Source organism: Alosa pseudoharengus, unplaced genomic scaffold (assembly GCF_046254945.1).
Source record: "Alosa pseudoharengus isolate Yale_2024_CS ecotype anadromous, Long Island Sound unplaced genomic scaffold, YU_APseudo_1.1 YU_APseudo_1.1_scf_1, whole genome shotgun sequence".
NCBI lineage: Eukaryota > Metazoa > Chordata > Actinopteri > Clupeiformes > Clupeidae > Alosa > Alosa pseudoharengus.
The window spans coordinates 24,529,329-24,548,074 of record NW_027468564.1 but is presented as its reverse complement, the minus strand read 5'-3'; the positions used below and the strand labels follow the sequence as shown (position 1 = coordinate 24,548,074).

Sequence of the window (18,746 nt, the reverse complement as noted above, 5' to 3'; positions counted from 1 at the left end):
CTCGATTAGTGGGTTAGCGAGGTATGTTGCGCTCAAAGCCAGGCTATGCTGTGACACGAAAGTGGATCTGTTTTAGTGTCGCTATATCACCATGGTATCTTATGCTGTCAACCAAACCTGGTCGGGAGGAGGTTATGTGCTAAGTTATAGCTCAAATCGTGTAATCTACCGTACATTGTCCAATCAATTGTCATAAAAACGAAGTTATCTCACGTGTAGGATTCTGTCATATATCTTACAGGTGGAGCTCCGCCTCTACTAACATTTTGGATCTCGAATGCGCTTTAATAGTGCTGTGGGTGCAAATATCCCACTATGGACGTGCATACCATTTACAACAACTGATGACAATTGATTTATTTGATGTTAAAGGTTGGACACAAAAAATCACCGCAGTGTAGATTAAGCTATCGCTCATGAATGCGGAAGTAATTGTTTTTAAATAGAGGCGGTCTTGTGCGTCTCCACGTTACACGATTGGCCAAAGTCATCCCAACACCGAGAACGCGCACAGATCTGAGCTGAAAGCCTAGTTTGACAAATATATCACATAACTGCAATCGTAGTATCACTTAACGTATACCCCTGAGTCAAGGCTTTGTCAAGCCTCGATATGTCTACATAGCCTAGATATGTCTAACGTGCTTCGTAGTATACCCCACAGGCAAGACAAAGACAGGACAATACACAAAATGGCCACCAGGGTGGCACAAACTTAGTAGACAGGGCCAGTGGGGTGTACTACGAATCTCGATTAGTGGGTTAGCGAGGTATGTTGCGCTCAAAGCCAGGCTATGCTGTGACACGAAAGTGGATCTGTTTTAGTGTCGCTATATCACCATGGTATCTTATGCTGTCAACCAAACCTGGTCGGGAGGAGGTTATGTGCTAAGTTATAGCTCAAATCGTGTAATCTACCGCACACTGACCAATCAGTTGTCTTAAAAACGAAGTTCTCTCACGTGTAGAATTCTGTCATATATCTTACAGGTGGAGCTCCGCCTCTACTAACATTTTGGATCTCGAATGCGCTTTAATAGGGCGGTGCGTGCAAATATCCCACTATGGACGTGCATACCATACAACAACTGATGACAATTGATTTATTTGATGTTATAGGTTAGACACACAAAATCACCGCAGTGTAGATTAAGCTATCGCTCATGAATGCGGAAGTAATTGTTTTTAAATAGAGGCGGTCTTGTGTCTCCATGTTACACGATTGGCCAAAGTCATCCCAACACCGAGAACGCGCACAGATCTGAGCTGAAAGCCTAGTTTGACAAATATATAACATAACTGCAATCGTAGTATCACTTAACGTATACCCCTGAGTCAAGGCTTTGTCAAGCCTTGATATGTCTACATAGCCTAGATATGTCTAACGTGCTTCGTAGTATACCCCACAGATCCTGACATAACAAGGCAGTAAATAAGTAGACTGAGCTAGATCACAGGTGGGGTATACTACGAAGCACGTTAGACATATCTAGGCTATGTAGACATATCGAGGCTTGACAAAGCCTAATTTCGCGGGCATAACTTAATTTCGCAGCTACGTGGAGCAGTAGTAGGTTCATTGTTGAGGAGGCCCATAGTTTGAGAAAAGCTGCAGATCATAGGCAGAGAAAGCATAATGCTCTGAGAACAGTAGCCAAAGGTTTTCCTGCAGAAACAGGTGCCTTGGTGCACGCACCCCGCTTTCACTTTGACTCCCTGCATTGTGGCAAAAACTGTCAGTCAGACAGTGAATTTTGGTTTACTAAATTAGCATAATGCGGTAACAATTATCATTTCAATTCTATCTGAAATCTGCTCACTGCAGACGTTACAATGCAGACCCAAGCAGCAGCATAGCCTTGAAAGATGTACACTTTGAATTTGATCAGAGCGGCTCTGGTTCTTCACCTAACTTGGTGTGATTGGCTGGATGACCGTTCAATCAAATCAACAGACCTATTTGCGTCTCTGTGTGTTCGTTATAGATAGGTTCCAACTCTTTACGGGAGCGTTTATTTCCATATTTTACTTTCAATTTAATCTGACAAAAAGTGTGGGGGATAGAATCGTGTTCCAGCAAAACTGTGTACGTTATAACACCCACATCCCCCACGCTTGCTACGCGACTGCGTGTGTGCGTGTCTGCACGCAGGTGTCTCCCTCTCCCTCCCGTGTCATAGGCCTATGTAATGTGTCCAGAAAACCCACAACACAACAGTGATAGAGCAATCATAGTATCATGATAAGATTGCCATCTGGCGGTAGTGGTTTGTGGGCCTATTGGGGTCAAGTAGGAAGCCCAGCAAGTTCCAAAAGTAGAAAAAAACTTTTTGCGAGATCTCGCAAAACTTTGCGAGATCCCGCAATGAGATCCCGCAAAAGTGCATCGTTTTTTTTTTCTTCTTCATGTTTTTTTTTCCCCACTATTTTTTTTTTTTTTTCTAACCCATGTTTTTTTTCCCCCATGTCACCCGGAGGGCTCCGTAATATACAGAGAGATAAAAAGTGCTCTGATTTTAGTGGCAATACAAATGAAGAGCAGTGCATAGAGGAGTGGGTAGCTTCTAGGGCTGGGCGATATAAACGGTATAAGCGGTATGCAATAAAAATTTGGCCAACAATAGAGATTTTTGTTATACCGGCATATTGCGATAGGTCATTATGTCATCAAATTGCAACACGCTTGGCCTGCCGGGACCGGCAGCAACCACGAGGAGGCCACAGGTGTGGAAAAATGGCAGCGAGCGGTGAAGGTATTGTAACGATTTGATAGCGACACAGACAGTTGTCGAATCAAAAGTTTTATTAGCTGAGAACGAGAGCAGGGACACAGACCCAGAACACAATACACACGGAGCAGGTCAAGTACACACACACGCTACACATACAGGGGTGGACGCAGCCCCCCACACAAAAAGGATCACACACGAGGGAGAACTAAAAGGGAAACATGTCACGATAAAGAATCTAACTTTAGACTTATAACTTAGGAGAAATAAAGACATAAACCCCCAAACAGGGTAGGAATTTCAGGGCGGCCACGTCGTTGCCTCTTGCGTTGGCCGTGAGGCCCCTTTGAAAATCAGAGGTTTACAGGCCACGGTGGCCTTGGTGCCCCCTTCTTTCAATATTCTACTTTGCGTCCTACTAATAGCGATTTTTATTTAGCCTGTGTGGCCTGTCAAAATAATCTAAGCATTCACAGCGCAAATTAATTGAGTATTTTATGCAGTGGAGAAAGTGACAGCGCAAGAAAGAAAGTGCGTCCAAATTCCATTCATCTCAGTTGAACTACTCGCGAAGTAGCCTATTCATCACACAGACATGTCAAGTATCACATGAAAGAGCTTTTTCTCAGCTTTTAAACGATGTTACCCGATAATTGCTTAGTTGAACAGTTTGCGAGAAAAGTAAATAATATAATTCCATCATACTGTAACGATTTGATAGCGAACCACACAGTTGTCCAATCAAAAGGTTTATTCACTGGGAACGAGAGCCGGTGTTACATGGCAACTGGCTTCCGTGTTAACTGGCTGCGTTGATGACGTTTCATGATTGATGACGAGTCTTTGAACGATGTGGCCGCTTGCAGATTTGTCACTTTCTGATATACTATATATGCATGACATGCAAAATGTCAAAAATGTTTGTAGTACTACATGCACTGGACCATGAATATGCCACCCAAAAAACAAACACCTAAATAGCATAAATTAACTTCAGGTGGGTATCGAACCACGAATAAATTGATCTGTTTGCTTGCAAATCAGACGTCTATCAACTTGCGCCACGAGCCAGCTGACAGCACTCACAGAAATTGACTTCAGTTGTATGATTAAAAGAAGTCAGCTAATGTTATGATAATTGTAACAAGTTAACATAGCTGTTCATGTTATCTGGCTACCATGTTATCATGTTACTGTTGCCCAAGCCATTTAGTAGGCCTTCATGGTTAAGTATCATGGTTAAGTTTTACAAACGTTTCACTGAGGTTAGGCTGTGGCCGCCCCTACCTGAAGTGTAAAATAAAAATGTGTTGCCGAATTGTGTATCCTTTTGTCCAGCCTATTCTTTTAAGAATTTAGTTCATGAAACATAGGCATTGAAACCCACACTGCAATGGGCAGGAGAAGTCTATAACGTGTCCACATTTTACACAGAATTTGCGCACAGGGAGAATCAAAATTCTTAGGCTTATAGGCTATTAATGTTAATGTTGCTACAATCGCCAGCTGACTTCTTCAAATTGTATAGACTAAGTCAATTAAATTTCACAATGACTTATCAACTGGTTCGTGGCGCAAGTACATAGATGAATGGTTATCATGTAAGTGGTTTCATTTAGGAAGCAGGTTCGATACCCACGAATTGTTATTAGGCTATTTGTATTTATTTTTTTGGTGGCATATTCATGGTCCAGTGCATAGCGTACTACAGACAATTTTGACATTTAAATATGTCATGCATATTTGTATTTGTTCGTCTCCAGCTGCCATCAGAAAGTGACAAATCTGCAAGCAGCCACATCTGTCAAAGAAACGCCATCACTCGTTAAACGTCACTAACACAGCCAGTTAACATGGGTGCCAGTTGCCATGTAACACCGGGATACAGACACAGAACACAATACACACAGGGCAGGTCAAGCAGACACACACACTACACCAACAGGGGAGGTCCAGCCCCCCACACAAAAAGGATCACACACGAGGGAAAACTAAAAGGGAAACATGTCACAATAAAGATGCTAACATTACACTCAAAACTAAGTAGAAATACAGACATAAACCCCCCAAATGTTCGCTCTCGTATCCCAGGATCCCCTGCGCGGGAGAACGCTAACACTGTCTTGTGCGCCGACGTTACAATACATAATACTGAAGGTTTTGCGTCCCATGATCTCCCAACCCATTCATCTCGGTGGAATACTTCACGAACCCTTCTTTTAACACACGACAAACCTAATATCAAAATAAACAGCAGACCTTACCGAACACAAAGGTGTAAAGCAGTTTACCGTATGTGTCCCAAATTATACCGCAATATGAATTTTAGGCCATATCGCCCACCCCTAGTAGCTTCGATGAAGTCCTACTTTAAAGTCAGCAAGATTCCAGAAGATGATCAAGTTGAACTTTTGAAACAACTCTCTGTGTTCACACGCACACACACATAGAAAAAAAAATAATAAGATGCAGCACCATCTCACACCCTCATGGATAAACCCTCCTAAAAAATCCCCTTGTGTTCACAGTTTCAATGTCACTCTCTAATCAGAGATCTCAGACGACAGTGATGAACACATATGCACAGACACACAAACATATAAAATAAGATCATCATCTTATTGTCATCTTAAAGGAACACGCCGACTTTAGGACTTTAGGACTTATTCACCGTATTCTCCAGAGTTTGATAAGTCGATACATACCCTTTTCATCTCCGTGCGTGTAGTTACTCGGTCTGACACATTTGACACTTAAGACTTCAAAAGAGGATTTCAGGTTGGTGTTGTTGCCATAACCCAATACACCAGTCACAATACACCACTGCTTTACTTTACCAGTTACTAAAATGAAATTTGGACATGTGTATTTGACACATGATTTTAAGATTTGAGAATACTGGTCTATGCATTTGACACTTAAGACTTCAAAAGAAGATTTCAGTTTGGTGTTGTTGCCATGGTCTTTGGCCATTTGTAACACAAAAACTGAAACAATAAAACCTCCACGGAGCAGTATATTGTTGACGAGAAATACACAGACACAGGACAGGACAAACTCACCATACAGAAGGGCAGAGGCGAGGAGGGGGAGAACTGACCGCATGTCTTCAGGCTCACTCTGAACCTCTTATGACAGCAGTCGTCTCGTCAGTGCTTTGATCTTGTGAAATGTGTGATCTTAATGATGATGCTACTGGCCACCTCCCATGAGTTTTTCCTGTCTCCACCCCGACTTCATCCTGCTGTTAGCTTTTGGTCTTGTTCCTGCCTCTCTACTGTTTATAAAGAGTGCAGAGTTCGGAGTGAGCGTATGTTTGTGTGTGTGTGTGAGAGAGAGAGAGTGGGTGAGTAAAGTAAAGTAAAGTAAAGTATACTTTATTGTCCCAAAGAGGAAATTTGTCTTGGGCTTCACAATCACTGCATCACAGACATACACAGCTCATGCATAAGGCAATTAAAAAAAAAAACAGTTACACACATGGCCCCACACCACTACAGTTACAACAGAAGACAACTCAGTCAGAGCTGTGGACTGGATAACATACAGTATAGGGAGCCAGCTATCTATCATTGAGCATCTGTATAGCAGTTGGAATAAAGGAGTTTTTGTATTTATCTACCTCAGGGTAGGAGGGCAAACTCCTCGTACAGGATGTGTGTGGGGTCTTCTAAAATGTTCAGTGCCCCCCTGAGGACTGACTTTTCATAGAGTGCCTGCATGTAGCCCTGGTCTGGATGACCTACAATTTTCAGTGCAGTTTTGAGCAGACGCCCCAACTTGGAACTGAACTGTAAGATTGCCATACCAGGTCTGCATGGCATGCCATACTGTATCACACTCTCTAAGATCATCTGGAAAAATAAAAACAAGAGCCCGCTACTGACACCATACAGTCTCAATCTTCTCAGGAAATACATCCTCTGCTGGAGCTTAGAACAAAGACTTTCTATATGAACATGCCATGTGAGTGAGCAGTCCATAAAAACACCAAGGTATTTATACGAAGAGACCTGACGTATGGGAGTGCTATGGATGCACACTGGACTTGATTCAGAAACTGCTTGATTTCTGAATGGTAAGATGCTGTGTCTTGATCCCTATATAATAGGCCCAAGATGGCAGTGTCATCTGAAAATTTAACAATGTAGTTGTGTGGGTGTTTACTCACACAATCCTTTGTGTAGATGGTAAAGAGGACTGGGGAACTCACACACCTCTGGGGGGCCCCTGTGCTTATAGGCTTTAGTTGTGAGACTTCTTTATTGACTCTTTCATACTGCATCATATTTGTTAGTACCATTTAATAATGAAGGGGCTAACACCCATTTTCTTCAGAGATCTGTCGTGGAAATTATCCACTTCCCGAAACCTCCAATCCAACTAGCACTCTGATGTCAAAGACCCGAAGGAGAACACCAAGACGAGAAATGCTGAAGACTGTTGATCCTTTATTCACCGTATTGCAGTGATGATACAATCCAAACAATGTCAGGACTGAACCGTCAGGCAAGAGAGTGATGAGTTGCAGCTGCTACCCCGATGAGATCTGATCTGAATGTGCCTGAGCTCTCTCTTTTATGCTCTCAGGGGCCTGAGAGGCGTTCCTATCATCAGGAGCGTCACCAGGCCCCTTCTAGCCAATCAGAATGTTTTGGGACTTGAGATATTGGTGGAAACTCCTTCTCATACAAACATTAAAAAATGTGTGTTGCTAGGCAGAATACATGTGATCAAGTTCTATGTGTAATCTGTTGCCAGGCAGGGTATGTTTTGGTTTGGTTCTATGTGTCATCCCAACTTTGGTTTCACTTCCCCTCTCTGGAAGGTCCCTGCATCTCCTCTTCTGCTAGCCCCTTCTATTTATGCCCTTCTGGTAAGCACCTTTCTTTCCCAGGCCCTGTTTTTACTTTCACTCTTAGCCTTTGACAGCTCAGTCTCATGACTTCCAGTAAATGTTGCATAACAGTTGCACAAACAACACCTTTATAGTAAATGGAATGTTTTCCAATAAACCAGCACACACACACACAAGTATTATTATTATGTCTAGATAAAATCACCACAGTTTCTAGCAGTAAAAAGGGCTGTATTGTATTACACGCTGAACTAAAATCGATAAAAAGAAGACGGACATGTGACTACTGATCACTACAGTTGATCCCTAGAGGACATGTGACTACTGATCACTACTAACCATGTTGACCCCTAGAGGACATGTGACTACTGATCACTACTGTTGACCCCTAGAGGACAAGTGACTACTGATCACTACCAGTGGCGTAACAACCCAATGGTGGGCCCAGGTGCGAGAGCGCTACGCGGGCCCATACCAACATACTTTGGCCCAGGATGAATTAGCTCTGATACATGCAATACACATTAAGGGTGACTTCAATTGTTTATGCAAAGGGCCTGAGGCACCGAAGTAGTTTAGTAGTTACAGATTACAATTTCAAATAAAAAACACACGACTACATAGGATCCATTACATGTGAAAACATTACAAATATTTGTATTAACAGCTTGCAGGCCAGGGTAATCTAATATTACTGCATTAACATCAACTCTCATGGAATTATGGGAACACTCAATGCGCTCAATGCACCTCTTCAACCCTCTGCTGAAACTGCAAGCGTAGATTGCTTGCTTATAAACTCGCACTGCGCAGAAACAAAACTTAATGTAGCCTAACTTATGTGTAACCGTCCAGAAACCAAATAAAATTATTCATATGCATACAATCCCCAATATGCGTGAATTAGGCCATTAGAAGAAGGCCATCTTACGAGCCTTTGGTGTGCAAAATCGTCAACGATGTTCCCAATATTTAATGCTCTGGCTCTCGTATTTTCAATGGACAGGATAGCTAACCCACTGAGCCTCTCCTGCCCCATGCTGCTCCTTAGGTAGGTCTTAATAAGTTTGAGTTTGGAAAAAGATTGCTCAGCTGTTGCCACAGTCACAGGCAATGTCAGAAACAACATGAGAGCAGTACACACTTCCCCGAATGTGGATGTTACACTGTCATAATCTACCACCAGCATTTTGCCAAGTTAAAAAATAGATGACTTCTGTGAAATCTCTGCTTTAAAGCAAGACCTGAATGAGAGGAGTTGTGTTGGGAATGTCGGTGCATATGTCCCTGCTATAATGGTCTGACAAACGTCTTGCCTTTTCAAGCAGTTCATCATCACCTGCGAGTTGAAGGGCCATAGGACGTAAAGACTCACACATGACAAGTTTCCCGCATACTTGCAAATCTTTGGGAGAGCTGACTGATTATGATGTCCAGAGTTGCATTAAATACCTGCACTTTGAAGTATCTCTCTGCATCGGTTAAGCGCTCATCTTCCGATAGTTCGTCAAAGTGACGCTTCACTCTCCGTGCTCTAACATTTCTAAAGTTCTAAAAAAAAAAAAAGGAGGCAGGGCGGGGGTAGTGACGGGCCCCGGGAGGTCACGGGCCCTGGTGCGACTGCACTTGCTGCACCTACTATAGTTACACCACTGATCACTACTAACTAGGGGTGTAAAGATTAACCGATACGTATCGTATCCGTTTTTAACGTGTAAGATACGGCTACATCGATATGTGAAGCCCCGTATCGGAATAAAACTGAAATGAACCGGTTGTTATATCGATTTACTTGTTACGAATCGGTTCACAATATTTTCTGCTCGCTCAGACTCTCATTTACGTTGCAAGTAGCGCGTTCATCCCACTTCCTGTTTTGAAACTACACGTGGCACGGATTTGTGGGTAATGCAGTTTGTTTTGGGCTACATTCATATCCCAAAGTTGTCAAAGGACTTCATTACCCATACATCTACTGCAACTTAAGCACGTGACAACTCGCTCTCGGTCGTTTGTTTGACAGTTTTTACTCTTTTGTTTTTCAAAATCCAGCGCAAAATTAAACACTTTAGCATTCCTAAACGGCAACGATAGTCTGTAGAGTAGCCTTACGTTTGATGAAGGGATTTCCTTAATGTTAAAGAATAATTTGGCCCTTGCTGCTAAAACGATGCACAAATTATTATTATTATTATAGGCCCAGTTCATTGATATGTAGGCCTATTTTATTATTTTAGGCTATATGAGAAAAGGCCAAGATTGTCTTAAGCACAGTTTTATTTTATTTTGGTATTGTCTTACCTCAACAATAGGCTACAGCTCCTTGAAAACAATCAGATATAACTCTATAAATCTATAAAGTCTATAAAAAATGTTTATGTTGTATTTGGCTGCTGTGTTTGACTGAAATGTAGACTATTCTTTTTTTCATTTCAATACAGCATATGATACAAACCTCAGTTTAGATAGTCATATTCACACATTTGTTTTTGCCTAATTGACATGACCATGATAACTGATAATATACAATTAATGTGCACCTTAAGCAAATGATAAAAAATCTTTCAGAATGCTTTCCATTCTTCAACTGCATCGAACTGCATCGAATCACATCGCATGTTGACCCCTACAGTAGAGGACATGTGACTACTGATCACTACTAACCATGTAGACCCCTAGAGGACATGTGACTACTGATCACTACTAACCATGTTGACCCCTAGAGGACATGCGACTACTGATCACTACTAACCATGTTGACCCCTAGAGGACATGTGACTACTGATCACTACTAACCATGTTGACCCCGACATGTGACTACTGATCACTACTAACCATGTTGACCCCTAGAGGCCATGTGACTACTGATCACTACTAACCATGTTGACCCCTAGAGGACAAGTGACTACTGATCACTACTAACCATGTTGACCCCTAGAGGACATGTGACTACTGATCACTACAAACCATGTTGACCCCTAGAGGACATGTGACTACTGATCACTACTAACCATGTTGACCCCTAGAGGACATGTGACTACTGATCACTACTGTTATTTTTTTATAGTTTTCCTGTTATTCTCTTAGTCCTTTTTACTGCTTTCAAGTCGGCTGATGTTAACATCTGTCCATTGGGAGCTTGCTATGGCTAGCTTTTGCCCTGGGCCTCTTACATCCTTCCCATCCATCTGTGAGCCGGTGCTGCACTTCACTGTCTGGTCGAGGGGATTTCTCGGGACAGCAGCTGGAGCTACTCTGCGAAAGATCTGCCGAGGCCGCCGAGCTGTGTCTGACCAGTGAGCTGCCATGCCAACTGCCTGGAGTCTGGATTGAGCAGACTAACGTTAACGTTGAATGACTCTGCATTACGGACCAACTACGGTCGCTGTTAAAAGTCCACCGAGTTGCTGATCTACAAGATCGCCCATGACTTCGGACTGTTGCTTCCAGTGATCTCCAGACTAACAAGGCCTAACGTTCACGTTATCTCCAGACTGCCAGTGACATGAAGAACTTTGTTGGCGTTGCATGCATCGGTTGTGGAGACACAGCTGTGCGCAGTTTCACGCGAGTCATCATTGCCCTTGGACATTTTCAGCCGGACATGTGACTACTGATCACTACTAACCATGTTGACCCCTAGAGGACATGTGACTACTGATCACTACTAACCATGTTGACCCCTAGAGGATGTGTGACTATTGATCACTACTGTTGACCCCTAGAGGACATGCGACTACTGATCACTACTAACCATGTTGACCCCTAGAGACTACTGATCACTACTAACCATGTTGACCCCTAGAGGATGTGTGACTACTGATCACTACTGTTGACCCCTAGAGGACATGCGACTACTGATCGCTAATTTGTGTGGTGATACAGGATGTTATCACTTTGATCAGATAACACACGTATGCAAACTAACACTGTTGCACATGTATTTGTACACACACATACGCAAATGCACACACACACACACATACACACACTCACACACTCAAATATATATATTCCTATAAACATTTTGCACTCTGTTTCATGTCAGATTTTGTACTTGGTTTCTTGAGAAGTGTCTACAAGTTTCATCAATTATTATCAATTATTACTGTTTTTTAAATTGTCCTAAAATTGTTGTGAATTGCTTTAAAACTTAAATAGTTTACCATGTTGTTAGTCGCTTTGGCTAAAAATGCGTCAGCCAAATTTAATGTAATGTAATGTAATGTAATCAATTAGTTTATATTTGTGCCATTTCCTCTCAACGGCTCTGAGTTTGGAGCGCTGCCATCGGAGGGTATCATTTAGCCTGAGGATGAGAGTGTTTGGATTGAGCTGGCCTTGTAGTAAGAGGGCACAGCTCGTCCAGACACAAGCTCAGTGTGGAGCAGAGCGAGTCTGTGGCATCATTAACCTCCAGAGAGGAGAAAGTGCTGAGTGGAGGTAGACCAGAGGCAACCACAGAGAAGAAGTGGGTTGGAGATGTTGTGGCGGAATGTTGACCATCGGCTGAGGAGCTGGATGCTGTTCTGTCAGGCTGATGTTGAACCAGATGAAGAAGTGGTCGGAAAGATGGAGAGGCATCACCATGAGGGTGTCTGTGGTGCAGTTCCGAGTGAGGGTCAAATCAAGCTCTTTGCCAGCTTTCTGAGTAGGTGGGCTGCGAACCAGTTTGAGGTCAAAAGAGTGGATCAGGGCCAAAAAGTCCTCTGATCCTGGGGCGTCTAAGTGGATGTTCATACATATACATTACCTCAAAAGACATAAACATACATCAATAAAGGCAAAACATACATGTACACACACACACACACACACACCCGCACACACACACACACACACACACACACAGCACCCCCACCCTATCTCACCTCCCTCTCTCTACTCTCTTACCTCTCTCTATCTCACCTCCCTCTCTCTACTCTGTTACAGCATGCGGCCCATCCAGCCTTCACACCAGCGATCACGTGGGGGAGGTAAGACTGAGAGTTTCATATAATAACCTGAAGTAGAAACACTGCTCACAGACCACAGAGTATGGAATTTGAATAGACTCATATTTGTACAAGTAGTTAATATTACAAATATGCACTACACTTAAAAATGTATCTACGGGTCAGGTACAGATCGGTTTTGCAGATAAGATTGAGAGTTTTATAAATAACCTGAAAGTAGAAACTCCGCTCACAGACCACAGACACCTCTGATTCAGTTCTGTGTTCTTTCTGTAAGCCTGTCCCCCAACACAAAACTGCTCCAATCAAACAGTAAAATTGGGTACAAGAGAAAGAGGAAATGGTAGAGGAGTTTTGGGTGGGATTTGGTTAGTTTGCTTTCTGCTGTTTTGTTGGGTTCAAATATCAAATATGGAAGTGATGTCATTCAGAATGGCTGGTGACATGTTTAAAGGAACATGCTAACGCTAAAGGAACACGCTAACTTTTTGGTAAATTTGCTTATTTGTTGTCTATCCTATAGTGAGATAAGAGGATATATGTTTTCTCTTCTCTGTGCTTCTGATAACCTGTTAACCTAGCTTAGCATAGTTCATTGGAAGTGGGTTAGACCATTGGTTCCCAAAGACCGGGTCGCGACCCACAGGTGGGTCGCAGGAGATTTTATTTGGGTCGCCAGCACAATTTATGTTGTGTAATAGGCCTGACTTAAACCATTTAGTCAGGAAAGCTAACAGTTTTCTATTAGGATCTAGTTTGTTAACTACCGTCACGGCCCTATGTGCAATTTTGCATTTAGAATAGCTCTGAAAGTGGGGGGCGAACGCGTGTATGAAACATTTCTGTGGGGCGCCTGCCATGGACCTCGCAGTTGCAAAATGCAAAGGACATGAATCAGCCTTTTTGCACTGTTGAGGGTAGATGCGAAAGAGAAGTCGTGAGCAGGTGTAAACACTCGGGAGAAGTCGGAGATGTTGAAAAAAGATGAAGGGAATTTTATTGTTTCTCCCAATAACAGCTTAAAAACAGCAAAAATCCACACATCTACTAAACTAGAAATTGAATAATATTATCTATATTGTTCTAGCTAATATTTGGCAAAGCCACAATATACCTTGACAGCTAATGAATTAATAAACTAAACTTCGGGTCACTTCCTATTGACCCGGAAGTCATAGCGTCATTTCAAGACATTTAAGCTTGACAATCGCGGCAAACATTCCTTTAAACAAACAAACAGAAGACGCCGGTAAGACAAAGATGGTATGTGAAACTATGTTACCTTTTTAAGCTAAATAAACAGACACGTAATGAACAGACATGTGTTGCGTGATTATTGTACCCGGTCATGATTGTGAAGTAAATGGTGTGGTTTTAAACAGTAAGAGATGTAATGATGGTTGTACCTATAGCATATTAAATCACCGTAGTATTGGATGTTAAGTGCACAAGAAAGCTACGGGATTACTGTGGGGGTTTTGATGAATGACTAGGTTAACAGATGATATGAAAACAGCATGAGGACAAACGGAACACATTGACACACTAGACAAAACATAAAGGCAACATTTGTACTCAGTCTTTGAGAGAAGGAATAGGTAGCGCATCGCTACCGTGACGGCAGCTATGCGCCCCGTCACATGCACAAACATTAACGGACACCATCTCTTCAGCTTGACCGATTAAAATCTAGTCAACTAAAGCAGACATCCGTATACTGGACATGGCTATTCAATTTGCGTCATAGGCTGTAGATATTTTCAATTGTAGATGCACTCTTTAAAGTTAATAGCAACCTCCTCACATTCCTTAATATTTCGGATTTAAAACACACTACAGCACATTATATTAGGCTACAATTTAAATGGACATTTTAAACGCTATTATTTCCTCTCGTTTTCCACCTTGTCAACTCTACTAGGCTAGCCTACAATAAAGGCACATTATCTTTTGGCTATTGCGCAAAAGCCTCTTGTTCCATTCTTACAACATAGCCTGTCACAACATACCGTGACAGGCGTATCTTTTCGGTAGTAATTTACAACTTTCCACGCTAATGATGCTCAAAATGCAACACAACTGTGCTCAAAGCAGGATGAGAAAAGGCTGAGGTTGTGTGTTTGTACAAAACGTTTTACAGCTTTGAAAGTATTTAACATTGTTTCATGTAATTGAGATTGCAGAATTGTGGGAAACTGAAGAGTCAGTGCATCACCAATCCCTGTAATAGTAGTGGTAGTAGGCCAGACCTAGTAGGCGATATTACGTATCCAGATATGGCACTGTAGAATGTTTTTTTTTTTTTTGGGGGGGGGAGACATAGAAAAGTTTGAGAACCTGTGGCCTAAAACAATAAAACAATATTGGTGGATGATTGTTTGCTCTGAAGTGAATGGGTCGCGATGATCTGTCATTTTTAAAAAGTGGGTCCCCAGAAAAAAAGTTTGGGAAACACTGGGTTAGACCATCACAATTCATTCCACTTCTGACACCATGGGAGTGAACTTAGCAGCAATGTATCCCTGACGAATATGGTACGATTACGCACAGTATTGCACATGAGAACTGCCCACAGGAAGATCAACGGCAATAAGAAGACAGAGCACACGCTGAAGTGAATTAATGAAAGATTTGGTTAAAACTGACCAGTAACAGTGTTGAGCAACAGCTTTAAAATATAACTCTGGAGTAAAAACAACCTAGGGTCTATTTAATTTAGTTAACAAGTTCAAACTTTTGATTGATGTCAAAATGATGTGCTTTGAGCAAGACCGTATTTTGCATTGACACTGAAGGGGCTTATAGTGAAAGCTAAGGGAGCCATTAGCATGTCAAAAAACAAAAATTTTATACCACTGGCAATGCTCAAAATATAAATACACTTCTGTGGTAGCGTGGTGATGATCCCTACAGACAAAACCAAAGTATTATAAACTTTGGAAGTTGGAAGGAAGATAAAGAAGAAAAAGAAGAAACTAGTTTTTGTGTTCCGGTAGCGTCAAATCAGTGGGTGTGTTCAACTTGTTCCAGTATTATGTAGATCTGGCTGAATGTAAGGCACGTTAGGGGTGTTTGTATTGTACGATTCAGCCAGATCTGCACAGCGCTGCAAGATCGAACACGCCCAAGATCGAATTTGAACCCCACTCTCTGTTAAGGCCAAAATGTATCTTACAGTCTGCTTGACAGCACGGAAACTAGATTTTAATCGGTCAACGGAAGCAGCTGTCTGATAATGTTCGTGCTGATTCATGTCCCTTGCATTTTGCAACTGCAAAGTCCATGGCAGGCGCCCAACAGAAATGTTTCATTTTGTGAGTGAGATGCATGCTGTCCCCTCTTCGACGCGTTCGCCACCAGTTTCAGAGCTATCCTAAGTGCAAAATTGCACAGAGGGTCATGACTGTGGTAAACAAACTATATACTAATTGAAAACTGATAACTTTCCTGGTTAAATGGTATAAGCTAGGCCTATTAGACAACATAAATTGTGCTGGCGACCCAAATAAAATCTCTGGCGACCCACCCGTGGGTCGCGACCCAGTCTTTGGGAACCAATACGTTACACAGTGCAGCCACATGCTCAACAAAAACGCACATAAAAAAATGTAAAAACAAATACGATTGCAGTGAAGCAAGCCCGGGTCGCAAACAGAGCAGCGCCACCGGAAGGCAAATGTGAGTGTGTGAGTGTGAGTATGAGTGAATGTGAGTGTGAGTATGAGTGGATAAGTGAGTGAACAAGTGAGTGTGTGTGTGTGTGAGTGGGTCAGTCAGTGAGTGTGCGTGTGTGTGTGTGTGTGTGTGTGTGAATGAGTGTGTGTGTGAGTGTGTGTGTGTGTGTGTGTGTGAGCGAGTGTATGAGTGAGTAAGTGGGAGAGTGATTAAGTGAAAGTGAGTGTGTCAGTGTTGTGAGAGAGTAAGTACAACCCCAAATTAGAAATGTTCCAACTTTTTCTGAAAACATGTTGCTGGCATCAAATTCAAAATGAACATATATTTTCCATGAAATAGTCAACATTTTCATTTTTTAACATTTGATATGTTATCTATGTCCTTTTTGCTGTTATATGGGTTTACAAGAATTATCACATTCTGTTTTTATTTGCATTTTACACAATGTCCCAGCTTTTTTTCTGATTTGGGTTGTCAGTAAGTGAGTGAGTGAGTCGGAGAGACAGGTTGGGATCAGGAAATAACTGCAGGTCAGAATTGATCCCTGGTCCCCCGTCGATACGACTGCTGCTTCCCCCGACAGCTCCCCATCCGTGACAGACATCTGAAGGCATCTGGTCAGAGTGTTCTGCAGAATCTGTGTGTAGAGTTCTGTTGGAGTCGAGGTGTCTTGAACACACCACTGGTCAGAGTGTTCTGCAGAGTCTGTGTGTAGAGTTCTGTTGGAGTCGAGGCGTCTTGAACGCACCACTGGTCATAGTGTTCGGCAGAGTCTGTGTGTAGAGTTCTGTTGTAGTCGAGGTGTCTTGAACGCACCACTGGTCAGAGTGTTCTGCAGAGTCTGTGTGTAGAGTTCTGTTGGAGTCGAGGCGTCTTGAATGCACCACTGGTCAGAGTGTTCTGCAGAGTCTGTGTGTAGAGTTCTGTTGGAGTCGAGGTGTCTTGAACACACCACTGGTCAGAGTGTTCTGCAGGGTGTGTGTCTTGACACTAGCCCATCTCAAACCTTCACACCTTCCTATATCAAGATCAGTTTTGAATATTGTAAAGAGAAAAAAAACTCCCTTCCCTACATTATTGTAAGAGAAAAAAACTCCCTTGTGTTCACAGTTTCAACATCACTCTCTAATCAGTAATATCAGGTGACAGTGTTAGGGTGGACACGGATGTCTGAGGATGTGGGACAAACCCAGGCAGCTAAAAATCCATTTAGTTTTAGGAACATGCCACCAGTGCTCCAAGAACATATCACACTCCCACACACACACACACACACACACACTCCCACACACACACACATGGGTTGGCAGCCCTGGTTAGATTAATTATATTCACAAACTTATATTTGAAAAGCCAGGCTTCTCAGGCAAAGCAAGGGATCTAGGATCTAGTGGATGGCCCAATCAAATTGAAGGATTCCATGTCTGTGATTCCATGTCAACCAATTGCACACGGACCCCAAAATGTAAACACTGACATGCCGTAATGTACAGCAATGACCAAACCTGACAAAAATCATCAACCCCTTCAAACTTCATGGACTTCTAGTTCAACAATGAATATTCAGAACAGCGCCTCTAAGGTACAAAGTAGTATTGCAAGACAAGGAGCAACACTAAGCATAGTTGTTTTGTACATACATCCGTAGCTATTTCTAGGTCATATTTAAATGTTTTACACAAACACTACAAAACAGCTTTAAGGACATATTTATTTTTATGCACATATTTATAGAGGTCATCACACCTCCAACACACACACACACACACACACACACACACACACCCAGACCCACACACACACACACCTGTCATATTTAAATGTTTTACATTAACACAGCTGATTAGAAGGTACACTAATATCACACACATTGTGCTGTTGAACATTGTCCACAGTGTGACTGCCCTTACAGAAATTTCCGGTTTCTGGCGAACGGTTGCCGCAAATTTGAGGCAAGGTCATATTTTCACATGCAAATTAGGTTTCTGGCAAACAGTTGCAGTTAACTTTTGGAAATGTTGCAGCAAATTTGCAGAAATGTCATATGCAAATTAGGTTGTCACCAGAAGTTTGTCATTATTGGATAAGTGTGGTAGCAAATCACTGGCGAACACATTTGCCACTAGTGGCAAATTTCTCATTGTTGCCAGAACTTTGCTAGAAGTTTGCCTCTAGCGGCCAACACTGGCAAACTTCTGGCAATATTTTCTAGTGAACTCATTTGTTTCCTACAAATCACCCACAAGTTTGCTGCAAATCTGCCGCAGACATTTAGTTTTTGTAAGGGTGGTGCTTCAACAGGCCTTGCAGAAAAAGGGAACTATTCACATATTTATAGACGTCATCGATACATGACATATCCTAACACCATCAAGCACAAACCACCAGGCTTGTGTGCACGCCACCAACACACAGACACACACACACACACACGCGCACGCGCACACACGCACACACACACACACACGCACACACACACACACATACACACACTAGTGTTGTCACGATACCAAAATTATGACTTCGATA

General features: G+C 42.3%; 1 protein-coding gene and 1 pseudogene across 4 annotated transcripts in view; both read right to left on the bottom strand.

Moving 5' to 3' along the window:
• Positions 1–5,916, bottom strand: part of LOC143123356 (adhesion G protein-coupled receptor E5-like) — a 48,590-nt gene extending 42,674 nt beyond the window's left edge. Inside the window, exon 1 of one of the 4 annotated variants that reach the window (XM_076284722.1) lies at positions 5,792–5,916. In XM_076284722.1, coding sequence (XP_076140837.1) covers positions 5,792–5,834 — 43 coding nt within the window. In that variant the 5' untranslated portion in view covers positions 5,835–5,916. The remainder of the gene's footprint in view (positions 1–5,791) is intronic. The other 3 variants (XM_076284714.1, XM_076284695.1, XM_076284703.1) reach the window with 3 other exon arrangements.
• The window catches only part of LOC143123348 (uncharacterized), a 685,973-nt pseudogene that overhangs the window by 477,455 nt on the left and 189,772 nt on the right, over positions 1–18,746 (bottom strand).